At 52.3% G+C, this 25,601-nt stretch overlaps 1 protein-coding gene across 1 annotated transcript in view; it reads right to left on the bottom strand.

The window, feature by feature from the left end:
- Positions 1-24,200, bottom strand: part of LOC139240184 (protein GOLM2-like) — a 58,335-nt gene extending 34,135 nt beyond the window's left edge. The window contains exons 1-2 of the mRNA XM_070868609.1: positions 24,124-24,200; positions 10,275-10,757 (exon numbers count right to left, since the gene is read on the bottom strand). Of these exons, the coding sequence (XP_070724710.1) occupies positions 10,275-10,598 (324 nt within the window). The 5' untranslated portion in view covers positions 10,599-10,757; positions 24,124-24,200. The remainder of the gene's footprint in view (positions 1-10,274; positions 10,758-24,123) is intronic.
- Between the last annotated feature and the right edge of the window lie 1,401 nt (positions 24,201-25,601).

Raw genomic sequence — 25,601 nt, 5'->3', positions numbered from 1 at the left:
AGGGAAGTGGAGCTGAGTCCTTGATCGGATCTGCCATGATCTTATTGAATGGCAGAGCAGACTCGAGGGGCCGAATAGCCTACTCCTGTTCCTATTTCTTATGTTCTTATAATGAGGGGGCTCGACAAGGTGGATGTAGAGAGGATATTTCCACTCATAGGGGAAACTAAAACTAGGAGACATAGCCTCAGAATAAGGGGCCGTCCATTTAAAACTGAGATGAGGAAGAATTTATTTTCTCAGTGGGTTGTAAATCTGTGGAATTCTCTGCCCCAGAGAGCTGTGGAGGCTGGGACATTGAGTAGATTTAAGACAGAGTTAGACAGATTTTTGAGCGAAAAGGGAGTGAAGGGTTATGGGGAGCGGGCGGGGAAGTGGAGCTGAGTCCACGGCCAGATCAGCCATGATCTTATTGAATGGCGGAGCAGGCTCGAGGGGCTAGATGGCCTACTCCTGTTCCTAATTCTTATGTTCTTGGGTGATGATGACACCACTGGCAAGGCCAGCGTTTATTGCTTATCTCCTGTTGCCTTGCGGGCATTAAGGGCCAACCTCATACTGTGGGACTGGACTCACGTGGGCCAGACTGGGTGGGATGGGTGGCAGGTTCCCTTCCCTCAAGAACGTCAGCAACTTTCATCGAATCGTTAGATATTCAGAGAATCGAGGGATATGGGGACAATGCGAGCAAGTGGCGTTGAGGTCGAAGATCAGCCGTGATCTCTTTGAATGGCGGAGCAGGCTCGAGGGGCCAAATGGCTGACTCCTGCTCCTATTTCTTACACAGCACAGGAGTCGTCTATTTGGCCAATTGTGCCTGTGCCGGCACATCGAAAAGAACTACCCAATTAGTCGTACTGCTTTGCCCTTTGCCCACAGCTCTACAATTTGTTCCCTTCAAGTATTTATCCAAGTCCTTTTTGAAAGTTACCATTGAATCTGCTTCCATTGCCCTTTCGGGCTGTGCATTCCAGATCATGGTCACTGCCTGGTCCCAGCCCACTAATGGCTGATTTCAGTTTCACAATATGCTGCAGTGGGATTGTGAACGAGTCCACTATCATAAGCACTAGCTCACCAATGGACCACTGGCCCATGATTCCTGCCCACTGGTGCCCTCTAGCTGGACAGGAAAAGCACAACGGTTTGGGTGGGGCCATCATCATAGGCAGTCCCTCGGAATCGAGGAAGACTTGCTTCCACTTTTAGCATGAGTTCTCAGCTGGCTCAACAGTCCAATACGAGAGCCACAGGTGGGACAGACAGTGGTTGAGGGAAGGGGAGGGTGGGACTGGTTTGCCGCACGCTCCTTCCGCTGCCTGCGCTTTTGGTTTCTGCACGCTCTCGGCGACGAGACTCGAGGTGCTCAGCGCCCTCCCGGATGCACTTCCTCCACTTAGGGCCGACTGGTCTTTGGGCCAGGGACTCCCAGGTGTCGGTGGGGATGTTGCACTTTATCAGGGAGGCTTTGAGGGTGGTCCCTTGTAACGTTTCCTCTGCCCACCTTTGGCTCGTTTGCCGTGAAGGAGTTCCGAGTGGAGCGCTTGCTTTGGGAGTCCCGTGTCTGGGGGCATGCGGACAATGTGGCCCTGCCCAGCGGAGCTGGTCGAGTGTGGTCAGTGCTTCGATGCTGGGGATGTTGGCCTGGTCGAGGACGCTAACGTTGGTGCGTCTGTCCTCCCGGGGGATTTGTAGGATCTTGTGGAAACATCGTTGGTGGTATTTTAGTGGAGTTGCGGCTGTATCCCTTTGGAGCAGGGACTGGGGGGGGTGGGGGGGGGGGGGGGAGGGGGGAAGAGGGGGGAAGGGGGGGGCGCGGGAGAGATTTCGAGTTGCAGGGAAAACCCTAGGCTACAGATCGTTTTGCACACCATGCAAGCCACTGCCCCTTTGTGACCCGGTTGGCTCTTCCATTTCATGGAGTTTAGACTCATCGATTCTATCTGTGCACAGCTCTGGTTGCCATGTTATAAAAAAAAGATAGAGGCATTGGTGAAGGTGCAAAAAAGATTTACAAGGACGATACTGAAAAGTGTAGAGGAACAAAGGGACCTGGGAGTGCAGGTCCACAGATCCCTGAAGGTAGCAGGCCAGGGAGGTAAGGTGGTTAAGAAGGCACACGGAATACTTGCCTTTATTAGTTGAGTTATGGAATACAAGAGCAAGGATGTTGTGCTTGAATCATATAAACCACTGGTTAGGCCACAGCTGGAGTACCGCGTGCAGTTCTGGTCACCACATTACAGGAAAGATGCGATTGCACTGGAGAGGGTGCAGAGGAGATTTACCAGGATGTTGCACTGGAGAGGGTGCAGAGGAGATTTACCAGGATATTGCACTAGAGAGGGTGCAGAGGAGATTTACCAGGATGTTGCACTGGAGAGGGTGCAGAGGAGATTTACCAGGATGTTGCACTGGAGAGGGTGCAGAGATTTACCAGGATATTGCACTAGAGAGGGTACAGAGGAGATTTACCAGGATGTTGCACTGGAGAGGGTACAGAGGAGATTTACCAGGATGTTGCACTGGAGAGGGTACAGAGGAGATTTACCAGGATGTTGCACTGGAGAGGGTGCAGAGGAGATTTACCAGGATGTTGCACTAGAGAGGGTGCAGAGGAGATTTACCAGGATGTTGCACTAGAGAGGGTGCAGAGGAGATTTACCAGGATGTTGCACTAGAGAGGGTGCAGAGGAGATTTACCAGGATGTTGCACTGGAGAGGGTACAGAGGAGATTTACTAGGATGTTGAACTAGAGAGGGTTCAGAGGAGATTTACAAGAATGTTGCCTGGACCGGAGAATTTTGGTTATGAGGAAAGATTGGAGATGCTGGGTCTGTTTGCTTTGGAACAGAGGAGGCTGAGGGGAGACCTGATTGAGGTGTATAAAATTATGAGGGGCCTGGATAGAGTGGATAGGAAGGACCCGTTTCCCTTGGCAGAGGGGTTAACAACCTGGGGGCATTGATTTAAAGTGATTGGGGGGGGGTTTAGTGGGGATTTGAGGGGAAATTTCTTCACACAGAGGGTGGTGGGTATGATGTCAGTACCTTACACTGTACACACCTTACCTGTACACCAGAGGGTGCTGCTGCTGGAGACCTAAGGGTCACCTACAGACTGCGGGTAACCCAGTATAAAAGGGAGCTCACAGCTTGGTGTCCTCACTCAAGGAGCTGCAAATAAAGGACTATAGTCTACTCAGTTTAAATACCATACCCCTGCTTCGTGGAGTTATTCTCAAAGGTGCCTGCATACACTGCAGTGGGGGTCTGGAGCTCACTGCCTGAAAGGGTGGTAGAGGCAGAAACCCTCACCACGTTTTAAAAGTACCTGGATGTGCACTTGAAATGCCGTAACCTACAGGGCTACGGACCGAGAGCTGGGAAAGTGGGATTAGGCCGGGTGGCTCTTTGTCGGCCGGCGCGGACACGATGGGCCGAATGGCCTCCTTCCGTGCTGTAAATGTCTGTGCTTCTATGATACCAGAACTGAGAGGATATACTGATCAGGAAAAGCTGAACGGGCTGGGGCTGTTTTCTCTCGAAACAAGGCGGAAGAGTCATGACCTGATCGAGGTATTTAAGATAATGTAAGAGTTCAATAGGGCAGATGCAGAGTTCTGCCTGTGCGAATGGACATAGTTAAAAGATAGCCACTCATGAATCCAATTGGGAATTCAGGAGAAATGTCAGCCAACTAGTTGCAACCAGGATATGGATGGATAAATATTTGTTCTTGGGACGAAAGCAAGGTTGCGTTGGCCATTCCCTCATTGCTGGCAGCCTGCCTGGTGAGGCTGATTATTTTTCTTTATGACTGAGTAACTATTCACGGCCATTTCAGCGGGGATTAAGAACCAACCACAGCGGGTGGTACTGGAGTCACAAGTGGGACACATTTCGTTTCCCTGAAGGACACCAGTGAACCATTTGGGGGATTTTCAGGGGTACAAATGTCACTTATATTTTTCCTGTAATTTTCTTTTTGAATTAAAAATGTCTCAATTGCAAAGTAAAAATCTTAATTATCCAGAATGCACTTCTCATTTCCCGCCCCTCTCTCTCATTGCTGAAACCATTAACCCCTTGCTGCAGTGGGGAGGTACAATTCAACACACACTGGCCGCCTTTCGAGTTACTTGGCTGAGCGGTCTGAGCAGTGAGTGGCGCGTGCTAGTCAACCACGTGTGGCATCGCATTTGAGCCCGAGCCGTGGCTCAGTGGGTAGCCTCTGAGTCGTGGGTTCGAGTCCCACTCCAGGGACTTGAGCACAAAAATCCAGGTCGACACTCCCAGTGCAGTACTGAGGGAGCGCTGCACTGTCGGAGGGGCTGTACTGAGGGAGCGCCGCTCTGTCGGAGGGCAGTACTGAGGGAGCGCTGCACTGTCAGAGGGGCAGTACTGAGGGAGCGTGCACTGTCGGAGGGGCAGTACTGAGGGAGCGCCGCACTGTCGGAGGGGCAGTACTGAGGGAGCGCCGCACTGTCGGAGGGGCAGTACTGAGGGAGCGCCGCACTGTCGGAGGGGCAGTACTGAGGGAGCGCCGCACTGTCGGAGGGGCAGTACTGAGGGAGTGCCGCACTGTCGGAGGGGCAGTACTGAGGGAGCGCCGTACTGTCGGAGGGGCAGTACTGAGGGAGCGCCGCACTGTCGGAGGGGCAGTACTGAGGGAGCGCCGCACTGTCGGAGGGGCAGTACTGAGGGAGCGCCGTACTGTCAGAGGGGCAGTACTGAGGGAGCGCCGGAGGGGCGGTACTGAGGGAGCGCCGCACTGTCGGAGGGGCAGTACTGAGGGAGCGCCGCACTGTCGGAGGTGCCGTCTTTCGGATGAGACATTAAACCGAGGCCCCTTCTGCTCTCTTGGGTGGATGTAAAAGATCCCACGGGCACTATTTTGAAGAAGGGCAGTGGGAGTTCTCCCCGGTGTCTTGGGGCCAATATTTATCCCTCAACCAACATCGCTAAGAAAAACAGATGATCTGGGTCATTATCACATTGCTGTTTTGTGGGAGCTTGCTGTGCACAAATTGGTTGCTGCGTTTCCCACATTACAACAGTGACTACACTCCAAAAAGTACTTCATTGGTTGTAAAGCGCTTCGGGACGTCCTGACGTCGGGAAGGATGCAGTCAACCCTGTCTCACCCTTATCACTGCGTACCTGTATGTGTGTGTCCTTCTTTCACTGTCTGTCTCCAAGGCTCTCGCTATTCTGGCTGTCCGTCTCTGTCTTTTTGCTATTTCTGTATCTCTAATACTTTGTCTCCCTCTCTCTCACTGCATCTGTCTCTAGCTCTCTCTCTCTCTCTCTCTCTGCATCTGTCTCTAGCTCTCTCTCTCTCTCTCTCTCTCACTGCATCTGTCTCTAGCTCTCTCTCTCTCTCTCACTGCATCTGTCTCTCTCTCTCTCTCACTCTCTCTCTGCATCTGTCTCCATCTCTCTCTCACTGCATCTGTCTCTATCTCTCTCTCTCACTGCATCTGTCTCTATCTCTCTCTCTTTCTCCCTCCCTCTCACAGAAGTTTACAGCACGGAAGGAGGCCATTCGGCCCATCGTGTCCGTGCCGGCCGACAAAGAGCCACCCAGCCTAATCCCACTTTCCCGCTCTCGGTCCGTAGCCCTGTAGGTTACGGCACTTCAAGTGCACATCCAGGTACTTTTTAAATGTGGTGAGGATTTCTGCCTCTACCACCCTTTCAGGCAGTGAGTTCCACCCCAGACTCCCACCACCCTCTGGGTGAAGACATTTCCCCTCAAATCCCCTCTAAACCTCCCCCCAGTTACTTTAAATCTATCGTCCTGCTTATTGACCCCTCTGCTAAGGGAAACAGATCCGACCTATCCACTCTATCCAGACCCTTCATAATTTTACACACCTCCATCAGGTCTCCCATCAGCCTCCTCTGTTCCAAAGAAAACAACCCCAGCCTATACAATATTTCCTCATCGCTAAAATCCTCCAGTCCAGGCAACATCCTGGTAAATCTCCTCTGTACCCTCTCTAGTGCAACATCCTGGTAAATCTCCTCTGTACCCTCTCTCATGCAACATCCTGGTAAATCTCCTCTGTACCCTCTCTCGTGCAACATCCTGGTAAATCTCCTCTGTACCCTCTCTCGTGCAACATCCTGGTAAATCTCCTCTGTACCCTCTCCAGTGCAACATCCTGGTAAATCTCCTCTGCATCCTTTTCAGTGCAATCACATCTTTCCTGTAATGTGGTGACCAGAACTGCACGCAGTACTCCAGCTGTGGCCTAACCAGTGTTTTATACAGTTTAAGCATAACCTCCATGCTCATGTATTCTATGCCTCGGCTAATAAAAGGCAAGTATTCCGTATGTCTTCTTAACCACCTTATCCACCTGGCCTGCTCCCTTCAGGGATCTGTGGACCTGCACTCCCATGCCCCTTTGTTCCTCTACACTTCTCAGTGTCTGACCATTTAATGTGTATTCCCTCCCCAAATGCATTACCTCACACTTCTCAGGATTGAATTCCATTAGCCACTGTTCTGCCCATCTGACCAGTACATTGATAGCTTCATGCAGTCTACAGCTTTCGTCTTGTCAACCACACAGCCCATTTTAGTATCATCTGCAAACTTCTTAATCATACCTTCTACATTCAAGTTTAAATCATTGATATGTACCACAAAAAGCAAGGGACCTAGTACTGAGCCCTGTGGAACCCCACTGGATACAGCCTTCCAGTCACAAAAACACCCATCAACCATTACACTTTGCTTCCTGCCTCTGAGCCAATTTTGGATCCAACTTGCCACTTTGCCCTGGATCCCATGGGCTTTTACCTTCGTGACCAGTCTGCCATGTGAGACCTTATCAAAAGCCTTGCTAAAATCCATAACCACTATATCAAACGTACTACCTTCATCGACCCTCCTTGTCACCTCCTCAAAAAAATCAGTCAAGTTAGTCAGACACTTTACAAATCCATGCTAACTGTCCTTGATTAATCCATGTCTTTCTAAATGATTTATCCTGTCCATCAGGATTTTTCCAATAATTTTCCCACCACTGAGGTTAGGCTGAAGGCCTGTAATTACTCGGTCTATCCCTTTCTCCCTTCTTAAACAAAGGTGCAACGTTAGCAGTGCTCCAGTCCTCTGGCACCACACCTGCAGCCATAGAGGATTGGAAAATGATGGTCAGAACCTCTGCTATTTCCTCCATTGCTTCTCTGAACAGCATGGGATACATTTCATCCGGGCCTGGGGATTTAGCCGCTTTCAAAGCTCTTTATACTTTCTCTCAATGTTTATTTCATCTAATATTTCACTCTCCTCCCCCTCCCCGATAGCAATGACTGCATCGCCCCTCTCTTTTGTGAAAACAGACACAAAGAATTCATTAAGAACCATACCTACATCTTCTGCTTCCAAAGAGATCACTTTTATGGTCTCTAATAGGCCCTACCCTTTCTTTAGTTATCCTCTTGCTCTTAATGTATTTATAAAACATCTTTGGGTTTTCCTTGATTTGACGCCAACATTTTTTCCATGCTCTCTCTTTGCTTTCCTAATGTCCTTTTTAATTGCATCCCTGCACTTTCTGTACTCCTCTAGAGTTTCTGCAGTATTGAACTGTGATAAGCCTCCCTTTCTTTCTTTATCCTACCCTGTATGTCCCTTGACATCCAAGGGGCTCTAGATTTGTTAGTACCACCCTTTTTCTTTAAGAGAGCTTTCTATCTCTCTCTCCCTCTGGCGTTCTGTCTCTCTCTCTCTGATGCTGTCTCTCTCTCTCTGATGCTCTGTATCTCTGACCTTCTCGCTCTGATGTTCTGTCTCTCTCTCTCTCTCTGACTTTCTGTCTCTCTCTCTCTCTGATGCTCTGTTTCTCTCTCTCTCTCTCTCTCTCTCTCTGACTTTCTCTATCTCTGACCTTCTCTCGCTCTCTCTCTGACTTTCTGTTTCTCTCTTGCTCCGAATGTTTTTCTCTCTTTCTGTCTCTCCCTTTCTGTCTCTGTCTCCCTTTGCATGTGCGCTCTGTGCAGCCCCTCTTCCGGTTTAGGGGCAGGATAGCGGTGATTTGCTCCTCTGTGAACTCCCCGTGAATTTCACGGAGAAGGTGCAGCTGGGGACTGGAGATGGGTAAAATAAATTGTTTTAAACCTGTACTGCGCACATCCAGATTGCAAGAGAAAGCTATCTGTTACTCAGCATTGCTTCCAATTAATTTAAACCACCACCTCCCCCACCCCCCAAAAATAACTTGTGATGGAATGTAGAACTGCGAGTCAAGATTTTTTTTCTTAAATACATTATTTTTCAGAAACGGGTGTATAAAATTCAGATATTCGGGACCCCTGATGGCCCATGTGACATCGAGTCCCACAGAGCAAGAAGGTTATCGGTACAATCATAGTCAGTGCTGTAAGCAGCAAGGTACTAAGTATTTATTAGAATTTTATTTATACAAAAGTCCCACTCCAGAGACTTGAGCACATAATCCAGGCTGGCACTCCCAGTGCGGTACTGAGGGAACGCCACACTGTCGGAGGGGCAGCACTGAGGGAGTGCTGCACTGTTGGAGGGGCGGTACTGAGGAAGTGCCACACTGTTGGAGGGGCAGTGCTGAGGGAGCGCCGCACTGTCAGAGGGACGGTACTGAGGGAGTGCAGCACTGTCGGAGGGACGGTACTGAGGGAGTGCAGCACTGTCGGAGGGACGGTACTGAGGGAACACCGCACTGTCGGAGGGAGTGCCGCATTGTCGGAGAGGCGGTACTAAGGGAGCGCCGCATTGTCGGAGAGGCAGTACTGAGGGAGTGCCGCACTGTCGGAGGGGCGGTACTGAGGGAGCGCCGCACTGTCGGAGAGGCAGTACTGAGGGAGTGCCGCACTGTCGGAGTACTGAGGGAGCGCCGCACTGTCGGAGGGGCGGTACTGAGGGAGCGCCGCACTGTCGGAGAGGCAGTATTGAGGGAGTGCCGCACTGTCGGAGTACTGAGGGAGCGCCGCACTGTCGGAGAAGCGGCACTGAGAGAGCGCCACACTGTCGGAGAGGCAGTACTGAGGGAGCGTGCACTGTCGGAGAGGCAGTACTGAGGGAGCGCCACACTGTCGGAGAGGCAGTACTGAGGGAGCGTGCACTGTCGGAGGGGCGGTACTGAGGGAGTGCCGCACTGTCGGAGAGGCAGTACTGAGGGAGCGTGCACTGTCGGAGGGGCGGTACTGAGGGAGCGCCACACTGTCGGAGAGGCAGTACTGAGGGAGCGCCACACTGTCGGAGAGGCGGCACTGAGGGAGCGCCACACTGTCGGAGGGGCGGTACTGAGGGAACACCGCACTGTCGGAGGGAGTGCCGCATTGTCGGAGAGGCAGTACTGAGGGAGTGCCGCACTGTCGGAGGGGCGGTACTGAGGGAGCGCCGCACTGTCGGAGAGGCAGTACTGAGGGAGTGCCGCACTGTCGGAGTACTGAGGGAGCGCCGCACTGTCGGAGGGGCGGTACTGAGGGAGCGCCGCACTGTCGGAGAGGCAGTACTGAGGGAGTGCCGTACTGTCGGAGTACTGAGGGAGCGCCGCACTGTCGGAGAAGCGGCACTGAGAGAGCGCCACACTGTCGGAGAGGCAGTACTGAGGGAGCGTGCACTGTCGGAGAGGCAGTACTGAGGGAGCGCCACACTGTCAGAGAGGCAGTACTGAGGGAGCGTGCACTGTCGGAGAGGCAGTACTGAGGGAGCGCCACACTGTCGGAGAGGCGGCACTGAGGGAGCGCCACACTGTCGGAGAGGCAGCACTGAGGGAGCGTACACTGTCGGAGAGGCAGTACTGAGGGAGCGCCACACTGTCGGGGAGGCAGTACTGAGGGAGCGCCGCACTGTCGGAGAGGCAGTACTGAGGGAGCGCCGCACTGTCGGAGGGGCAGTACTGAGGGAGCGCCGCACTGTCGGAGGGGCGGTACTGAGAGAGCGCCGCACTGTCGGAGGGGCAGTACTGAGGGAGCGCCGCACTGTCGGAGGGGCGGTACTGAGAGAGCGCCGCACTGTCGGAGGGGCAGTACTGAGGGAGTGTGCACTGTCGGAGGGAGCGCCCCACTGTCGGAGGGGCAGTAGTGCTTTAAGTGCTCAAGCCCCTGGAGTGGGATTTGAACCCACAACCTTCTGACTAAGAGGCGAGAGGGTGCTAGCCACCGAGCCATGCAACAGTAAGCACGCTCCCTCCCCTCCCCTAGAACAGTGCTTCGTTGGCTGTCAGGCGCTTTGAGGCTCCGGGGGAAGAGTGCAATTTCTCTGGCTGCTCGCTTACCTTTTCGGCGATGCAGCCGTCCCGCTCCGTCGTGCAGCGTTGCAGGGCTGTGTTCTTGCTCTCCATGTCGGCGTTAGCTTTCAGGAACTTGCCGTCGATGTCGCTGATGTAGCGCTTCTTGTTGTCCAGGGTCATGCTGATCTCGGCCAGGCGGTTCTGCACTTCCTCCTTTTCCCTTTTTAGCTTGCCGAGCATTTGCCTGGCCAGGCTGGTCTCCTCCCTGAGCGACGCGTTCTCCTGCAGCACTGTCCACTGGTACAGGCCAAGGGCGACCAAGACCAGCACCAGCCCTGCCACAACCATAACCGGATTCTTGCCTGCCATCGCCCCCCTCCCCACCCCGCCGAGAGTCCTCTTTGGCAGCTGGAGCAAGGTGCCAGACGCGAATTCTCTTCCCTTGCAAGCTCCTGACACAGAAGTGCGGTTTACTTCCTCTCCAGTCTCAATATAAGTAACCCCTCCTGGGGAATTGTTCAGAGCAACCTGTTAAGCAGGAAATGGTGGCAGCTTAATCACTGTTGTTACAGGATGTTGCAGGCACAGAGCATACAGGGTTGTTTTTCTGCTTTTTAAAAAAAAAAATATAGTTTCTAACTCTTTGCAGCACCGCTTGGCCCCTCGAGCCCGTGCTGGCTCTCCGCGAGAGCGCTTCAGCTAATCCCACTCCCTTTTCCCCGCAGAGCTGCAAATTCCCCCCCCCCCTCCTTGTTGAAACATTTTCTATGTTTCACACAAGATCATGGCTGATCTGATCCTGAACTCCAGGATGTAGTCGATGTGTTAGAAACGTAGAAAAATAGGCGCCGGAGTAGGCCATTCGAGCCTGCACCGCCATTCAATAAGATCATGGCTGTTCATTCCTTCAGGACCCCTTTCCTGCTTTCCCTCCGTACCCCTTGATACCCTTCACCGTAAGGGCCACATCTAACTCCCTCTTGAATATATCCAGTGAACTGGCCTCAACAACTCTCTGCGGCAGGGAATCGCACAGGTTAACAACTCTCATGAGTGAAGAAGTTTCTCCTCATCTCGGTCCTAAATGGCCTACCCCTTCTCCTAAGACTATGTCCCCTGGTTCTGTACTTCCCCAACATCGGGATCATTCTTCCCGCATCTAACCTGTCCAGTCCCGTCAGAATCTTATATGTTTCTATGAGATCCCCAGTGAATAAAGGCCCAGTTGATCCAGTGCCTCCTCATATGACAGCCCAGCCATCCCTGGAATCAGTCTGGTGAACCTTCGCTGCACTCCCTCAATAGCAAGAACGTCCTTCCTCAGATTAGGAGACCAAAACTGAACACAATATTCCAGGTGAGGCCTCACTAAGGCCCTGTACAACTGCAGTAAGACCTCCCTGCTTCTATATTCAAATCCCCTAGCTATGAAGGCCAACATTTGCCTTCTTCACCGCCTGCTGTACCTGCATGCCCACTTTCAGTGACTGATGAACCATGACACCCAGGTCTCGTTGCACCTCCCCTTTTCCTAGTCTGCCGCCATTCAGATAATATTCTGCCTTCGTGTTTTTGCCCCCAAAATGGATAACCTCACATTTATTCACATTATACTGCGTCTGCCATGCATTTGCCCACTCACCTAACCTGTCCAAGTCACCCTGCAGCCTCTTAGCGTCCTCCTCACAGCTCACACCGCCACTCAGTTTAGTGTCATCTGCAAACTTGGAGATATTACACTCTATTCCTGAATCCAAATCGTTATTGTATATTGTAAAGAGCTGGGGTCCCAGCACTGAGCCCTGCGGCACTCCACTAGTCACTGCCTGCCATTCTGAAAAGGACCCGTTTATCCCGACTCTCTGCTTCCTGTCTGCCAACCAGTTCTCTATCCATGTCAGTATATTACCCCCAATACCATATGCTTTGACTTTGCACAACAATATCTTGTGCGGTCCCTTGTCAAAAGCCTTCTGAAAGTCCAAATACACCACACCCACTGGTTCTCCCTTGTCCACTCTGCTAGTTACATCCTCAAAAAATTCCAGAAGATTCGTCAAGCATGATTTCCCTTTCATAAATCCATGCTGACTTGATCCGATCCTGTCACCGCTTTCCAAATGCGCTGCTATTTCATCCTTCATGATCGATTCCAACACCTTCCCCACCACCAATGTCAAGCTAACTGGTCTATAATTACCCGTTTTCTCTCTCCCTCCTTTTTTAAAAAAGTGGTGTTACTTTAGCTACCCTCCAGTCCATGGGAACTGATCCAGAGTCGATAGACTGTTGGAAAATGATCACCAATGCATCCACTATTTCTAGGGCCACTTCCTTGAGCACTCTGGGATGCAGACTATCAGGCCCCGGGGATTTATCGGCCTTCAATCCCATCAATTTCCCGAACACAATTTCCCGCCTAATAAGGATATCCTTCAGTTCCTCCTTCTCACTAGACCCACTGTCCCTTAGTATCTTCGGAAGGTTATTTGTATCTTCCTTCTTGAAGACAGAACCGAAGTATTGGTTCAATTGGTCTGCCATTTCTTTGTTCCCCATTATAATTTCACCTGAATCCGACTGCAATGGACCTACATTTGTCTTTACTAATCTTTTTCTCTTCACATATTTATAGACGCTTTTGCAGTCAGTTTTTATATTCCCTGCAAGCTTCCTCTCGTACTCTATTTTCGTATTCATCAATATGAAAGCATGGGCCTTACGCTTAACATCAGTAAGACAAAGGTCCTCGACCAGCCTGTCCTCGCCGCACAGCACTGTCCCCTAGTCATCAAGATTTACGGCGCGGCCCACGCCAATGTTCCATACCTCAGGACCTCTTGTCAACAAAGGCAGACTTTAGGAGTGGAAGCAAGTCTTCCTTGATGCTGAGGGACTGCCTATGATGATGATCATGGCTGATCTGATCTTGGCCTCAACTCCACTTCCCTGCCCGCTCCCCATAACCCTTCTGCCAATCACCTTAAACCCGTGCCCTCTGGTCCTCGACCCTTCCGCCAATGGGAACAATTTCTCTCTATCTACTCTGCCCAGACCCCACTCATGGTTCCTCAGCATCGGTTCAAATCCGCCCTCTAAACCTCTGGTATAGGGGAGGTGGCTGGGATCCGAAGCATGTAAGCCACAGCTTCTTTAGCGTGACCTGTATATAGAAACATAGAAAATAGGTGCAGGAGCAGGCCATTCGGCCCTTCTAGCCTGCACCACCATTCAATGAGTTCATGGTTGAACATGCAACTTCAGTACCCCATTCCTGCTTTCTCACCATACCCCTTGATTCCCCGAGTAGTAAGGACTTCATCTAACTCCTTTTTGAATATATTTAGTGAATTGGCCTCAACAACTTTCTGTGGTAGAGAATTCCACAGGTTTACCACTCTCTGGGTGAAGAAATTCCTCCTCATCTCGGTCCTAAATGGCTTCCCCCTTATCCTTAGACTGTGTCCCCTGGTTCTGGACTTCCCCAACATTGGGAACATTCTTCCTGCATCTAACCTGTCTAACCCTGTCAGAATTTTAAACGTTTCTATGAGGTCCCCTCTCATTCTTCTGAACTCCAGTGAATACAAGCCCAGTTGATCCAGTCTTTCTTGATAGGTCAGTCCCGCCATCCCGGGAATCAGTCTGGTGAACCTTCACTGCACTCCCTCAATAGCAAGAATGTCCTTCCTCAGGTTAGGAGACCAAAACTGTACACAATACTCCAGGTGTGGCCTCACCAAGGCCCTGTACAATTGTAGCAACACCTCCCTGCCCTTGTACTCAAATCCCCTCGCTATGAAGGCCAACATGCCATTTGCTTTCTTAACCGCCTGCTGTACCTGCACGCCAACCTTCAATGACTGATGTACCATATTTCCATATTTCCGAAAGGATATACTTGCTTTGGAGGCAGTTCAGAGAAGGTTCACTCGGTTGATTCCGGAGATGAGGGGGTTGCCTTATGAGGAAAGGTTGAGTAGGTTGGACCTCTACTCATTGGAATTCAGAAGAATGAGAGGTGATCTTATCGAAACGTATAACATTATGAGGGGGCTCGACAAGGTGGATGCAGAGAGGATGTTTCCACTGATGGGGGAGACTAGAACTAGGGGGCATGGTCTTAGAATAAGGGGCCGCCCATTTAAAATCAGAGACGAGGAGAAATTTCTTCTCTCAGAGGGTTGTAAATCTGTGGAATTCACTGCCCCAGAGAGCTGTGGAAGTTGGGACATTGAATACATTTAAGACAGAGATAGACAGTTTCTTAAACAGTAAGGGGATAAGGGGAGCGGGCAGGGAAGTGGAGCTGAGTCCATGATCGGATCAGCCATGATCGTATCAAATGGCGGAGCAGGCTCGAGGGGCCGTATGGCCTACCCCTGCTCCTATTTCTTATGTTTTATGTAATGCGTGGTCCATGTAAATTTCTCCGCATGTGTGGAACTTGCAGTGTAAAAGCCGCTGAGCGGTCTACGCGGGAACTTTGATTACTGCACGCGCGCACCTTAGTGGGAACATTGGTGCAAAGGTCAGAACCGGCACCTCAAACTTGGGCGATCATGTCATAATACACAGTTCCCTCCCCGCTCCCACCACCACAGTAGTTGCCGCATAGCTCCTGTCGGCATCGACTCTTGCTGGGGTTTGGTGCCGTGTACGCCGACTGCCCCCATTCTGCTACACCGCTCGAGGCATCTGCCGTATCTCAGGGGATCGCGCACTACCCTCTGAGTTAGAATGCTCGTGGGTTCACCAGACTGATTCCCGGGATGGCGGGACTGACCGATCAAGAAAGACTGGATCAACTGGGCTTGTGTCCACTGGAGTTCAGAAGAATGAGGGGATCTCATAGAAACGGTTACAATTCTGATGGGATTGGACAGGTTGGATGCAGGAAGAATGTTCCCGATGTTGGGGAAGTCCAGGGGTCACAGTCTAAGGATAAGGGGTAAGCCATTTAGGACCGAGATGAGGAGAAACTTCTTCACCCAGAGAGTGGTGAACCTGTGGAATTCTCTACCACAGAGAGTTGTTGAGGCCAATTCACTAAATATATTCAAAAGGGAGTTAGATGAAGTCCTTACTACGAAGGGGATCAAGGGGTATGGCGAGAAAGCAGGAATGTGGTACTGAAGTTACATGTTCAGCCATGAACTCATTGAATGGCGGTGCAGGCTAGAAGGGCCGAATGGCCGACTCCTGCACCTATTTTCTATGTTTCTACGTTCATCAGGAACTTGGGCACGGATGTGCTGATACGTAGAAAATAGGAGCAGTAGTAGGCCATTCGAGTCTGCACCATGACTCAATATGATCATGGCTGATCCTCTATCTCACCACCATATTCCCGCTTTCTCCTCATACCCCTTGATGTCTTTCCCCATATTCCCTGCCAACTCCCTTACTGCCGCGTTGCAAGGGGACAAAACCCTGAGTAAATTGAAAATTCTCATCCTTGTCTCCAAATTCCTCCGTGGCCCTTGCCTACCTCTCTAACCTCTGTCCAACCCTCTGAGATCTCTGCCTGCCTCTTGTACACCTCCCACAAACCCCTCCCCGCCCCACACACACATACTTACAGGCGACGCTACCCCTTTATTTAAAAGTAAAACACAGATTCGATGCCACATTACTGACCCACAAGTCACCTTTACACGTGTTCTCCAAATCCTGCCCTGTTGGTGCTTCCGCAGAGTCTGCTACCCTCTGCTGGACAAATGCAACTCCTGCAACTGCTTGCAGTGAGAGACACAGCGAGGGGCAGAGATAAAACGAATTGGTACATAGTACAGCAAAAATAAACTAAAAATTATATTTCAACAATTGGAAAGTTGAGAAGTATCCAATTTTGGTGATATTTAATTTCTGCCTTCATAAAATCACTTACCTCTCTCTCCTCCGTTAAGACCCTCCTTAAAACCGGCCTCTTTCGCCAACCTGTCCTCTTACTTAGCTCGGTGTCAAATTTTGGTTGATAATTGCTCCTGTAGAGCACCCTGCAACATTTTATTACTTTAAAAGGCGCTATAGATATGCAAGGCATTGTTTATGCAATGGCTAGGAATCCGACCCTGATCAAATGCATCAGTCGTCCCTCAGTGGGCTGCAATCATCCCTCGGAGTCAGAGGTCGTGGGTTCGAGTCCCCGCTCCAGAGACTGGAGCCCATAATCTAGGCTGACGCTCCCAGTGCCAGTGCTGAGGGAAGCGTCGCACTGTCGGAGGGGCAGTGCTGAGGGAGCGCCACAATGTCAGAGGGGCAGTACCGAGGGAGCGCCGCACTGTCGGAGGGTTAGTACTGAGGGAGCGCCGCACTGTCGGAGGGATAGTACTGAGGGAGCGCCGCACTGTCAGAGGGGCAGTACTGAGGGAGCTCCGTACTGTCGGAGGGCCATCACTGACGGAGCGCCGCACTGTCGGGGAACCCCGCATTGTCGGAGGGGAAATACTGAGGGAGCTCCGTACTGTCGGAGGGATAGTACTGAGGGAGCGCCGCACTGTCAGAGGGGCAGTACTGAGGGAGCGCCGCACTGTCGGAGGGATAGTACTGAGGGAGCGCCGCACTGTCAGAGGGGCAGTACCGAGGGAGCTCCGTACTGTCGGAGGGCCATCACTGACGGAGCGCCGCACTGTCGGAGGGGCAGTACTGATGGAGCACCGAACTGCGTTGTCAGAGGGGCGGTACTGAGGGAGCGCCGCACTGTCGGAGGGGCGGTACTGAGGGAGCGCCGCACTGTCAGAGGGGCGGTACTGAGGGAGCGCCGCACTGTCAGAGGGGCGGTACTGAGGGAGCGCCGCACTGTCGGAGGGGCTGTACTGAGGAAGCGCCGCACTGTCGGAGGGGCGGTACTGAGGGAGCGCTGCACTTGGAGGGACAGTACTGAGGGAGCACCGCACTGTCGGAGGGGCGGTACTGAGGGAGCGCCGCACTGCAGGAGGGGCGGTACTGAGGGAGCGCTGAATTGTCGGAGGGGCAGTCTTTCTGATTAGATGTTCAACTGAGGCACCGTCTGCCCTCTCAGGTGGAGGTAAAAGATCCCACGACGCAAGTGTCACAGTATCCTGAGGCTAATATTTATCCCTCAACCAACATTAATAAAAAAACCCAGATGGACTGGTAATTATCTCATTGCTGTTTGTGGGAGCTTGCTGTGCGCAATTTACTGCCACATTACAACAGTGACTCCACTTCAAAGAGTGCACTTTATTGGCTGTAATACGATTTGGAATGTCCTGTGGGTGTAGAAGACATTGCAGAAGTGCATGTTCAGTCTTTCATAAACGGTTGAGTTTTGATGCAGATCTCTGTTTAATGTCACTTAGCTTTTAACGTAACATAAGAACTAGGAGCAGGAGCTGGCCATTCGGCCCCTCGGGCCTGCTCCGCCATTCAATAAGATCACGGCTGATCTTCGACCTCAACTCCAGTTCCCTGCCCGCAGAGATAGGGAGGGGCGAGGGCCATGGAGGGACCTGAAAACAAGGATGAGAACTTTGATATCTAGCCAATGTAGGTCAGCGAGCACAGGGGGTGATGGGTGAGCGGGACTCGGTGCGAGTTAGGACACGGGGGCAGCGAGCACAGGGGGTGATGGGTGAGCGGGACTCGGTGCGAGTTAGGACATGGGGGCAGCGAGCACAGGGGGTGATGGGTGAGCGGGACTCGGTGCGAGTTAAGACACAGGGGCAGCGAGCACAGGGGGTGATGGGTGAGCCGGACTGGGTGCGAGTTAGGACACGGGGGCAGCGAGCACAGGGGGTGATGGGTGAGCGGGACTGGGTGCGAGTTAGGACACGGGGGCAGCGAGCACAGGGGGTGATGGGTGAGCGGGACTGGGTGCGAGTTAGGACACGGGGGCAGCGAGCACAGGGGGTGATGGGTGAGCCGGACTGGGTGCGAGTTAGGACACGGGGCAGTGAGCACAGGGGGTGATGGGTGAGCGGGACTCGGTGCGAGTTGAGACACAGGGGCAGCGAGCACAGGGGGTGATGGGTGAGCCGGACTGGGTGCGAGTTAGGACACGGGGGCAGCGAGCACAGGGGGTGATGGGTGAGCGGGACTGGGTGCGAGTTAGGACACGGGGGCAGCCGAGTTTTGGATCACCTCTAGTTTACGTAGGGTAGAATGTGGGAGGCCAGCCAGGAGTGCGTTGGAATAGTCAAGTCTGGAGCACAGAAGGAGGCCAGTTAGCCCATATGGTCTATGAAAGAGCCTTTAGTCCCACTCCTTCCTGCTTCCTGCACAGTCCTGCAAATGTTTCCTTTTCAAGCATGTATCCTATTCCCGTTTGAAAGTTGTTATTGAATCTGCTCCCATCGCCCTTTCAGACAGCATGTTGTAGGTCACAACAACTCGCTGCGTAAACACATTCTCATCTCCCCCTCCGGTTCTTTTACCGATTATCGTCAATCTGTGTCCTCTGGTTCTCTACCCTCCTGTTACTGGAAACGTTGTCTCGCTATGTCCTCTATCAAAGCCCCTTCTTCAGTTTGAACACCTCTATTAAATCTCCCCTTAACCTTCTCTGCTCTTAAAAAGAGAACGATCCCAGCTTCTCCAGTCTCTCCAGGTCACTGGAGTCCCTCATCCCCTGGTACCATTCCGGTCAACCTCCTCTGCTCCCCCCCCCCTCTCCAAGGCCTCGGCCCCCTTCCTAAAGCAGGAATCGCAGCCGAGGCTTTAACCGTCTCTGCTCGAAGGAGAACAATCCCAGCTTTTCTCGTCTCTCCGCATAACTGACGCTTTGACTGAAGGGGACAGTGCCTGCCCTTCAAACTCCTGCACTGACGGTTATAGTTCGTGTTGAGCTCGAGGGCCACGCAGCTTGACCTTGGGAGGATGGGTGGAGGTCGGGGAGGGGCTTGCCGGAGGGGGGAGAGCTGCCGTGGACTGACTAAAGGTATTGACAGCGTGCGGTGGGGCGGAATGGGAGTGCGAACACAGACCCTTCCAATGTGAGTCGGGACTGTCGATCCCCATCAGCGTCATGCCAACCCCTCTCACCCCCTCTGGCAGTGTGCTAATTGCTCAACAGGAATAAGGGACCGTCTTTAAAGAGGGAGGGGGGGACGGTATGCCAAGGTTATCCGATCTTTCCGCTCCATCGATTCCTTAATGTGACTTGCCCTTCTTTGCAGTGGTCGGGGAAGGAGGCTGCCTGCTTGCAACTGTTTCCCTTCAGTTAGAGTTACAGCACCCTCCCCGTACTATAAGGAAACCATTCAACCACATCTCGATAGTTTACCGGAGTACTGAAGGAAGAAAGATTTGCTTTCACAAGATGCACCGCGGCAACTCGCCAAGGCTTCTTCGGCAGCACCTCCCAAACCCGCCACCTCTACCCGCCTCGAAGGACGAGGGCAGCGGGCGCGTGGGGACACCACCCCCCTCCACGTTCCCCTCCCAGTCACACACACACACCATCCCGACTGGGAAATATATCGGCCATTCCTTCATCGTCGCTGGGTCACAATCCTGGAGCTCCCTCCCTCACAGCACTGTGGGAGCACCTTCACCACATGGGACTGCAGCGGTTCAAGAAGGCGGCTCACCACCACCTCCTCGAGGGGCAATTAGGGGAATGGGCAATAAATGCCGGGCCTGGCCAGCGACGCCCACATCCCAGGAACGAATTTTAAAAAAACTAAACTTTATATAGCCCTCGCTAACCCCGATCCTGCTTCTTTCTCTAGTTTCTCGCCACCCCCTAGGCCCGCTCCGAACTCACCTTGTCCACTAAACCCACCTCCTCCTCCGAACCCGTGAACTTTTTTGACGTGGAAGCAAGTCATCCTCGATTCGTGGGACTGCCTATGATGATGATTCCCACTAAACTGCTCACCACCCACTATCCCTTCCTGGGCCCCCCACCCCCCCCGCCCCCCCCCCCCCCCGTCGTCAAACGGGCTCCCTCTCCCTTGCAAAACCCACCCCCTGGTCCTTCTGTCCTTGCAAACTACACAGTCCATGAATGTGTAATCGCCAGCCATGCCCACCTTTCCCGTAATTCCACATTGAGGAGATTGGACCTATACTCTCTGGAGTTGAGAAGAATGAGAGGTGATCTCATTGAAACATAAGATTGTGAGGGGGATTGACAGGGTAGATGCAGGGAGGGTGTTTCCCCCCCCGGGCTGGGGAGTCTAGAACCAGGGGGTCACACAGTCTCAGGATAAGGGGTTGGCCATTTAAGACTGAGATTCACTGGAGTTTAGAAGAATGAGAGGGGATCTCATAGAAACATATCAAATTCTGACGGGACTGGACAGGTTAGATGCAGGAAGAATGTTCCCGATTTTTGGGGAAGTCCAGAACCAGGGGTCACACAGTCTAAGGATAAGGGGTAAGCCATTTAGGACCGAGATGAGGAGAAACTTCTTCACTCAGAGAGTTGTGAACCTGTGGAATTCTCTACCACAGAAAGTTGTTGAGGCCAGTTCGTTGGATATATTCAAAAGGGAGTTAGATGTGGCCCTTACGGCTAAAGGGATCAAGGGGTATGGAGAGAAAGCAGGAATGGGGTACTGAAGTTGCATGATCAGCCATGATCATATTGAATGGTGGTGCAGGCTCGAAGGGCCGAATGGCCTGCTCCTGCACCTATTTTCTATGAGGAGGAATTTCTTCACTCCGAGGGTTGTGAATCTTTGGAATTCTCTACCTCAGAGGGCTGTGGTTGCTGAATCGCTTAGTATATTCAAGGTTGAGATCGATAGATTTTTGGACTCTCAGGGAATCGAGGGATATGGGGATCGGGCGGGAAAGTGGAGTTGAGGTCGAAGATCAGCCGTGATCTTATTGAATGGTGAAGCTGGCTCGAAAGGCTGAATGGCCTATTCCTGCTGCACATTCTTATGAATCTCTCCATCAGGTTTTGGTCTCTTTATATGTGGCTCCCGCGGGTATATCATTTTAATTTGAAACTTGTGTACAGGCCCTGTGGGAGTTAACATAGTATGTTGATAAGGATCATATATTTTTTTTAAATCGGCAAGGTGGCAACAATGTTGGGCGAGAGACCAGAAACCTGCTCCACGGCGCCACCCGGTGGCCAGCGACTGCAACAACACCGTGACAGTTGATGAGGCAAAATTGACTGGGAGTTGTTGACATAGCAATTTACAATGGTAAATGCTGCTTATACAAGCGTGACCAAAAATCGGGACAACAGGAAGTGCGTACTCTACGAAAGATTTTTAGTACGCAGATGTATTATTTTTCCCTCCCCCCCACCAAGGACGCGGACTATCGCTGGGGTATATCCCTCCGATATACCGCGCCCAAAAGGTACTCTCCACGCACCAGCCTATTCAACGCTGGAGGGCATCAATTACTGAAGTTTGGGAATTGGCCGTAGGTCCGGCTCATGACTGATATCAACCCCCCCCCCCGCCCTTGCTCTCTGGCCCAGGGACAATGCGTTTCAGATCAGCCATGATCTTATTGAATGGCGGAGCAGGCTCGAGGGGCTAAACGGCCGACTCCTGCTTGTGTTCTTATGTCCAAAAGCAGTAGGTGAGATGAGATAGTCAGAGTTTCTACAGGTACATAAAAAGGAAAAGAGTGGCTAAAGTGAATGTTGGTGCGCTAGAGGATGAGACTGGGGAATTAATAATGGAGAACAGGGAAATGACAGAGACATTGAACAAATAGTTTGTATCGGTCTTCATGGTAGAAGACACTAAAAACATCCCAATAGTGAATAATCAAAGGGCTATAGGGAGGGAGGAACTTAATACAATCACTATCACTAAAGTAGTACTAGTACTTGGTAAAATAATGGAACTAAAGGTGGACAAGTCCCCGGGACCTGATGGCTTACATCCTAGGGTCTTAAAAAGAATTGGCTGCAGAGATAGTGGATGCATTGGTTGTAATCTACCAAAATTCCCTGGATTCTGGTAGATTAGAAAGATTCTGGTGGATTGGAAAACTGCAAATGTAATGTCCCTATTTAAAAAAGGAGGCAGACAAAAAGCAGGAAACTATAGACCAGTTAGCCTAACATCTGTTGTTAGGAAAATGCTGGAGTCCATTATTAAGGAAGCAGTAGCGGGATATTTGGGAAAGCGTGATTCTATCAAGCAGAGTCAGCATGGTTTTATGAAAGGCAAATCATGTTTGACAAATTTGCTGGAATTCTCTGAGGCTGTAACGAACAGGGTGGATAAAGGGGAACCAGTGGATGTGGTGTATTTGGATTTCCAGAAGGCATTTGACAAGGTGCCACATAAAAGGTTACTTCACAAGATAAAAGTTCACGGGGTTGGGGGTAATATATTGGCATGGATAGAGGATTAGCTGACTAACAGAAAACAGAGAGTTGGGATAAATGGCAAACAGTAACTAGTGGGGTGCCGCAGGGATCAGTGCTGGGACCCCAACTATTTACAATCTATTAATAACTTGGATGAAGGGACCGAGTGTAATGTAGTCAAGTTTACTGATGATACAAAGATGGGTGGGGACACAAAAAATTTACGGGGGAGCCAATTTAAAACCGAGTTGAGAAGGAATTTCTTCTCCCAGAGGGTTGTGAATTTGTGGAATTCTCTGCCCAAGGAAGCAGTTGAGGCTAGCTCATTGAATGTATTCAAGTCACAGATAGATAGATTTTTAACCAATAAGGGAATTAAGGGTTACGGGGAGCGGGCGGGTAAGTGGAGCTGAGTCCAGGGCCAGATCAGCCATGATCTTGTTGAATGGCGGAGCAGGCTCCGAGGGGCTAGATGGTCTACTCCTGTTCCTAATTCTTATGTTCTTATGTTCATATGTTAAAGGGATATAGACAGACTAAGTGAGTGGGCAAAAATTTAGCAGATGGAGTATAATGTGGGAAAATGTGAGGTTATCCATTTTGGCAGGAAAAGTAGGAAATCAAATTACAATTTAAATGGAGAAAGATTGCAAAGTGCTGCAGTACAGAGGGACCTGGGGGTACTTGTGCATGAAACACAAAACGTGAGTATGCAGGTACAGCAAGTGATCAGGAAGGCCAATGGAATCTTGGCCTTTATTGTAAAGGGGGATGGAGTATAAAAGCAGGGAAGTCCTGCTACAACTCTACAGGGTATTGGTGAGGCCACACCTGGAGTACTGCGTGCAGTTTTGGTCTCCGTATTTAAGGAAGGATATACTTGCATAGACACGAGCCCCCGGCCTGCGAGCACCATCGGAGCAGGCCGGGGAGCGGAATGAGCAGTGTGGCGGTGTACCACTCCAGGGAGCAGCGCGTGCTGGAGCAGGAGAGCGACGGCAGTGAAAAGGGACGTCACCAAGATCCAGGTCGGTGATTGGAGCGCGGGCGGGTACGGCAGGAGCGGCGAGGTTGTGGCAAAGGTGGGCGAGAGATTGTAGAGGGACGTGATCGGGGCCCAGGAGTGGCGTGAGTTCGGGGTCCAGAAGAGGCGAGGGCCCAGGGGCAGCACGGGCCCAGCCCACACTGTGCGATATGTGTGCGCGCACTAGGTCTGTGCAGCAGAGCTGGTCTCCAGTCGTCCTGGTTAACCCTTGCCACTGGACCAAGACCTCGCTCTGTCAAGCCCCGTGTGGTGGCTGGTGTGCAACGGTCACCCCACGTTAAAAAAACCCACCCACAGGCACCTTCCACCCTTCAGGGTGTGGTTCGGGACCTGGAATATTAGGTCCATCATTGAAACACCTGTGAACTTTTTGGCGTGGAAGCAAGTCACCCTCGATTCGAGGGACTGCCCGTGATGATACTTGCATTGGAGGCTGGGATTTTTGTGATCTGAATGACCCAGTGCAAAAGTGAGTGTTTCAGTCGGAGAATGGGGGGTTGGGGGACTTGTGGTGGCATCCCGCCTGCTTCACACAAACTATGTAATCTCACAGTTTGGAAAGCACCACCACCTGGGGATTCACCACACACCTTCCCTCGCCCAGAAGTCCTTGGAGATTCCCAGTTTTCCCTCGCACAGCCGTGCTCAGCTTTCTGTAATAGACCGGAATTCTGCAAAGAATTGAGTAAAACAAAGAAGGACCAACATTAATATAGCGCCTTTCAGACATCCCAAAGTACTTTACAGCCCATGAAGTACTTTTGGAGCGTAGTCACTGTTGTAAAGTACAGGATAGGGCAGCCAAAAAGCGCACAGCAAGCTCCCACACACAGCGATGTGATAATGACCAGTTTCATCAGTTTTAATGATGATGGTTGACTGATAAATATTGGGCCCAGGACCCCGGGGAGAACTCCCCTGCTCTAGTGCCGTGGAATCTTTTACCACCACCTGAGAGGGCAGACGGGGCCTCGGTTTGAAAGACGGCAACTCCGACAGCGCGGTGCTCCCTCAGTACTGCCCCTCCGACAGCGCGGCGCTCCCTCAGCACCGCCCCTCCGACAGCGCGGCGCTCCCTCAGTACCGCCCCTCTGACAGTGCGGCGCTCCCTCAGTTCTGCCCCTCTGACAGTGCGGTGCTCCCTCAGTACTGCCCCCCTCAGTACTGCCCCTCCGACAGTGCGGCGCTCCCTCAGTACTGCCCCTCCGACAGTGCGGCGTGCCCTCAGTACCGCCGCTCCGACAGTGCGGCGCTCCCTCAGTACCGCCCTTCCGACAGTGCGGCGCTCCCTCAGTACCGCCCCTCCGACAGTGCGGCGCTCCCTCAGTACTGCCCCTCCGACAGTGCGGCGCTTCCTCAGTACCGCCCCTCCGACAGTGCGGCACTCCCTCAGTACCGCCCCTCCGACAGTGCGGCGCTCCCTCAGTACCGCCCCTCCGACAGTGCGATGCTCCCTCAGTACTGCCCCTCCGACAGTGCGGCACTCCCTCAGTACCGCCCCTCCGACAGTGCGGCGCTCCCTCAGTTCCGCCCCTCCGACAGTGCGGCGCTCCCTCAGTTCCGCCCCTCCGACAGTGCGGCGCTCCCTCAGTACCGCCCCTCCGACAGTACGGCACTCCCTCAGTACCGCCCCTCCGACAGTGCGGCGCTCCCTCAGCACCGCCCCTCCGACAGTGCGGCGCTCCCTCAGCACCGCCCCTCCGACAGTGCGGCGCTCCCTCAGTACCGCCCCTCCGACAGTGCGGTGCTCCCTCCGTACTGCCCCTCCGACAGTGCAGCACTCCCTCAGTACCGCCCCTCCGACAGTGCGGCACTCCCTCAGTACTGCCCCTCCGACAGTGCAGCACTCCCCCTCTGACAGTGCGGCGCTCCCCCTCTGACAGTGCGGCGCTCCCTCAGTACTGCCCCTCCGACAGCACAGTGCGGCGCTCCCTCAGTACTGCCCCTCCGACAGTGCGGCGCTCCCTCAGTACCACCCCTCCGACAGTGCGGTGCTCCCTCAGTACTGCCCCTCCGACAGTGCAGCGCTCCCTCAGTACTGGCACCGGGAGTGTTAGCCGAGATTTTG

Source organism: Pristiophorus japonicus, chromosome 30, assembly GCF_044704955.1.
Source record: "Pristiophorus japonicus isolate sPriJap1 chromosome 30, sPriJap1.hap1, whole genome shotgun sequence".
NCBI lineage: Eukaryota > Metazoa > Chordata > Chondrichthyes > Pristiophoridae > Pristiophorus > Pristiophorus japonicus.
The sequence above is the reverse complement of the archived record's forward strand: the minus strand, read 5'-3'. Positions and strand labels throughout refer to the sequence as shown.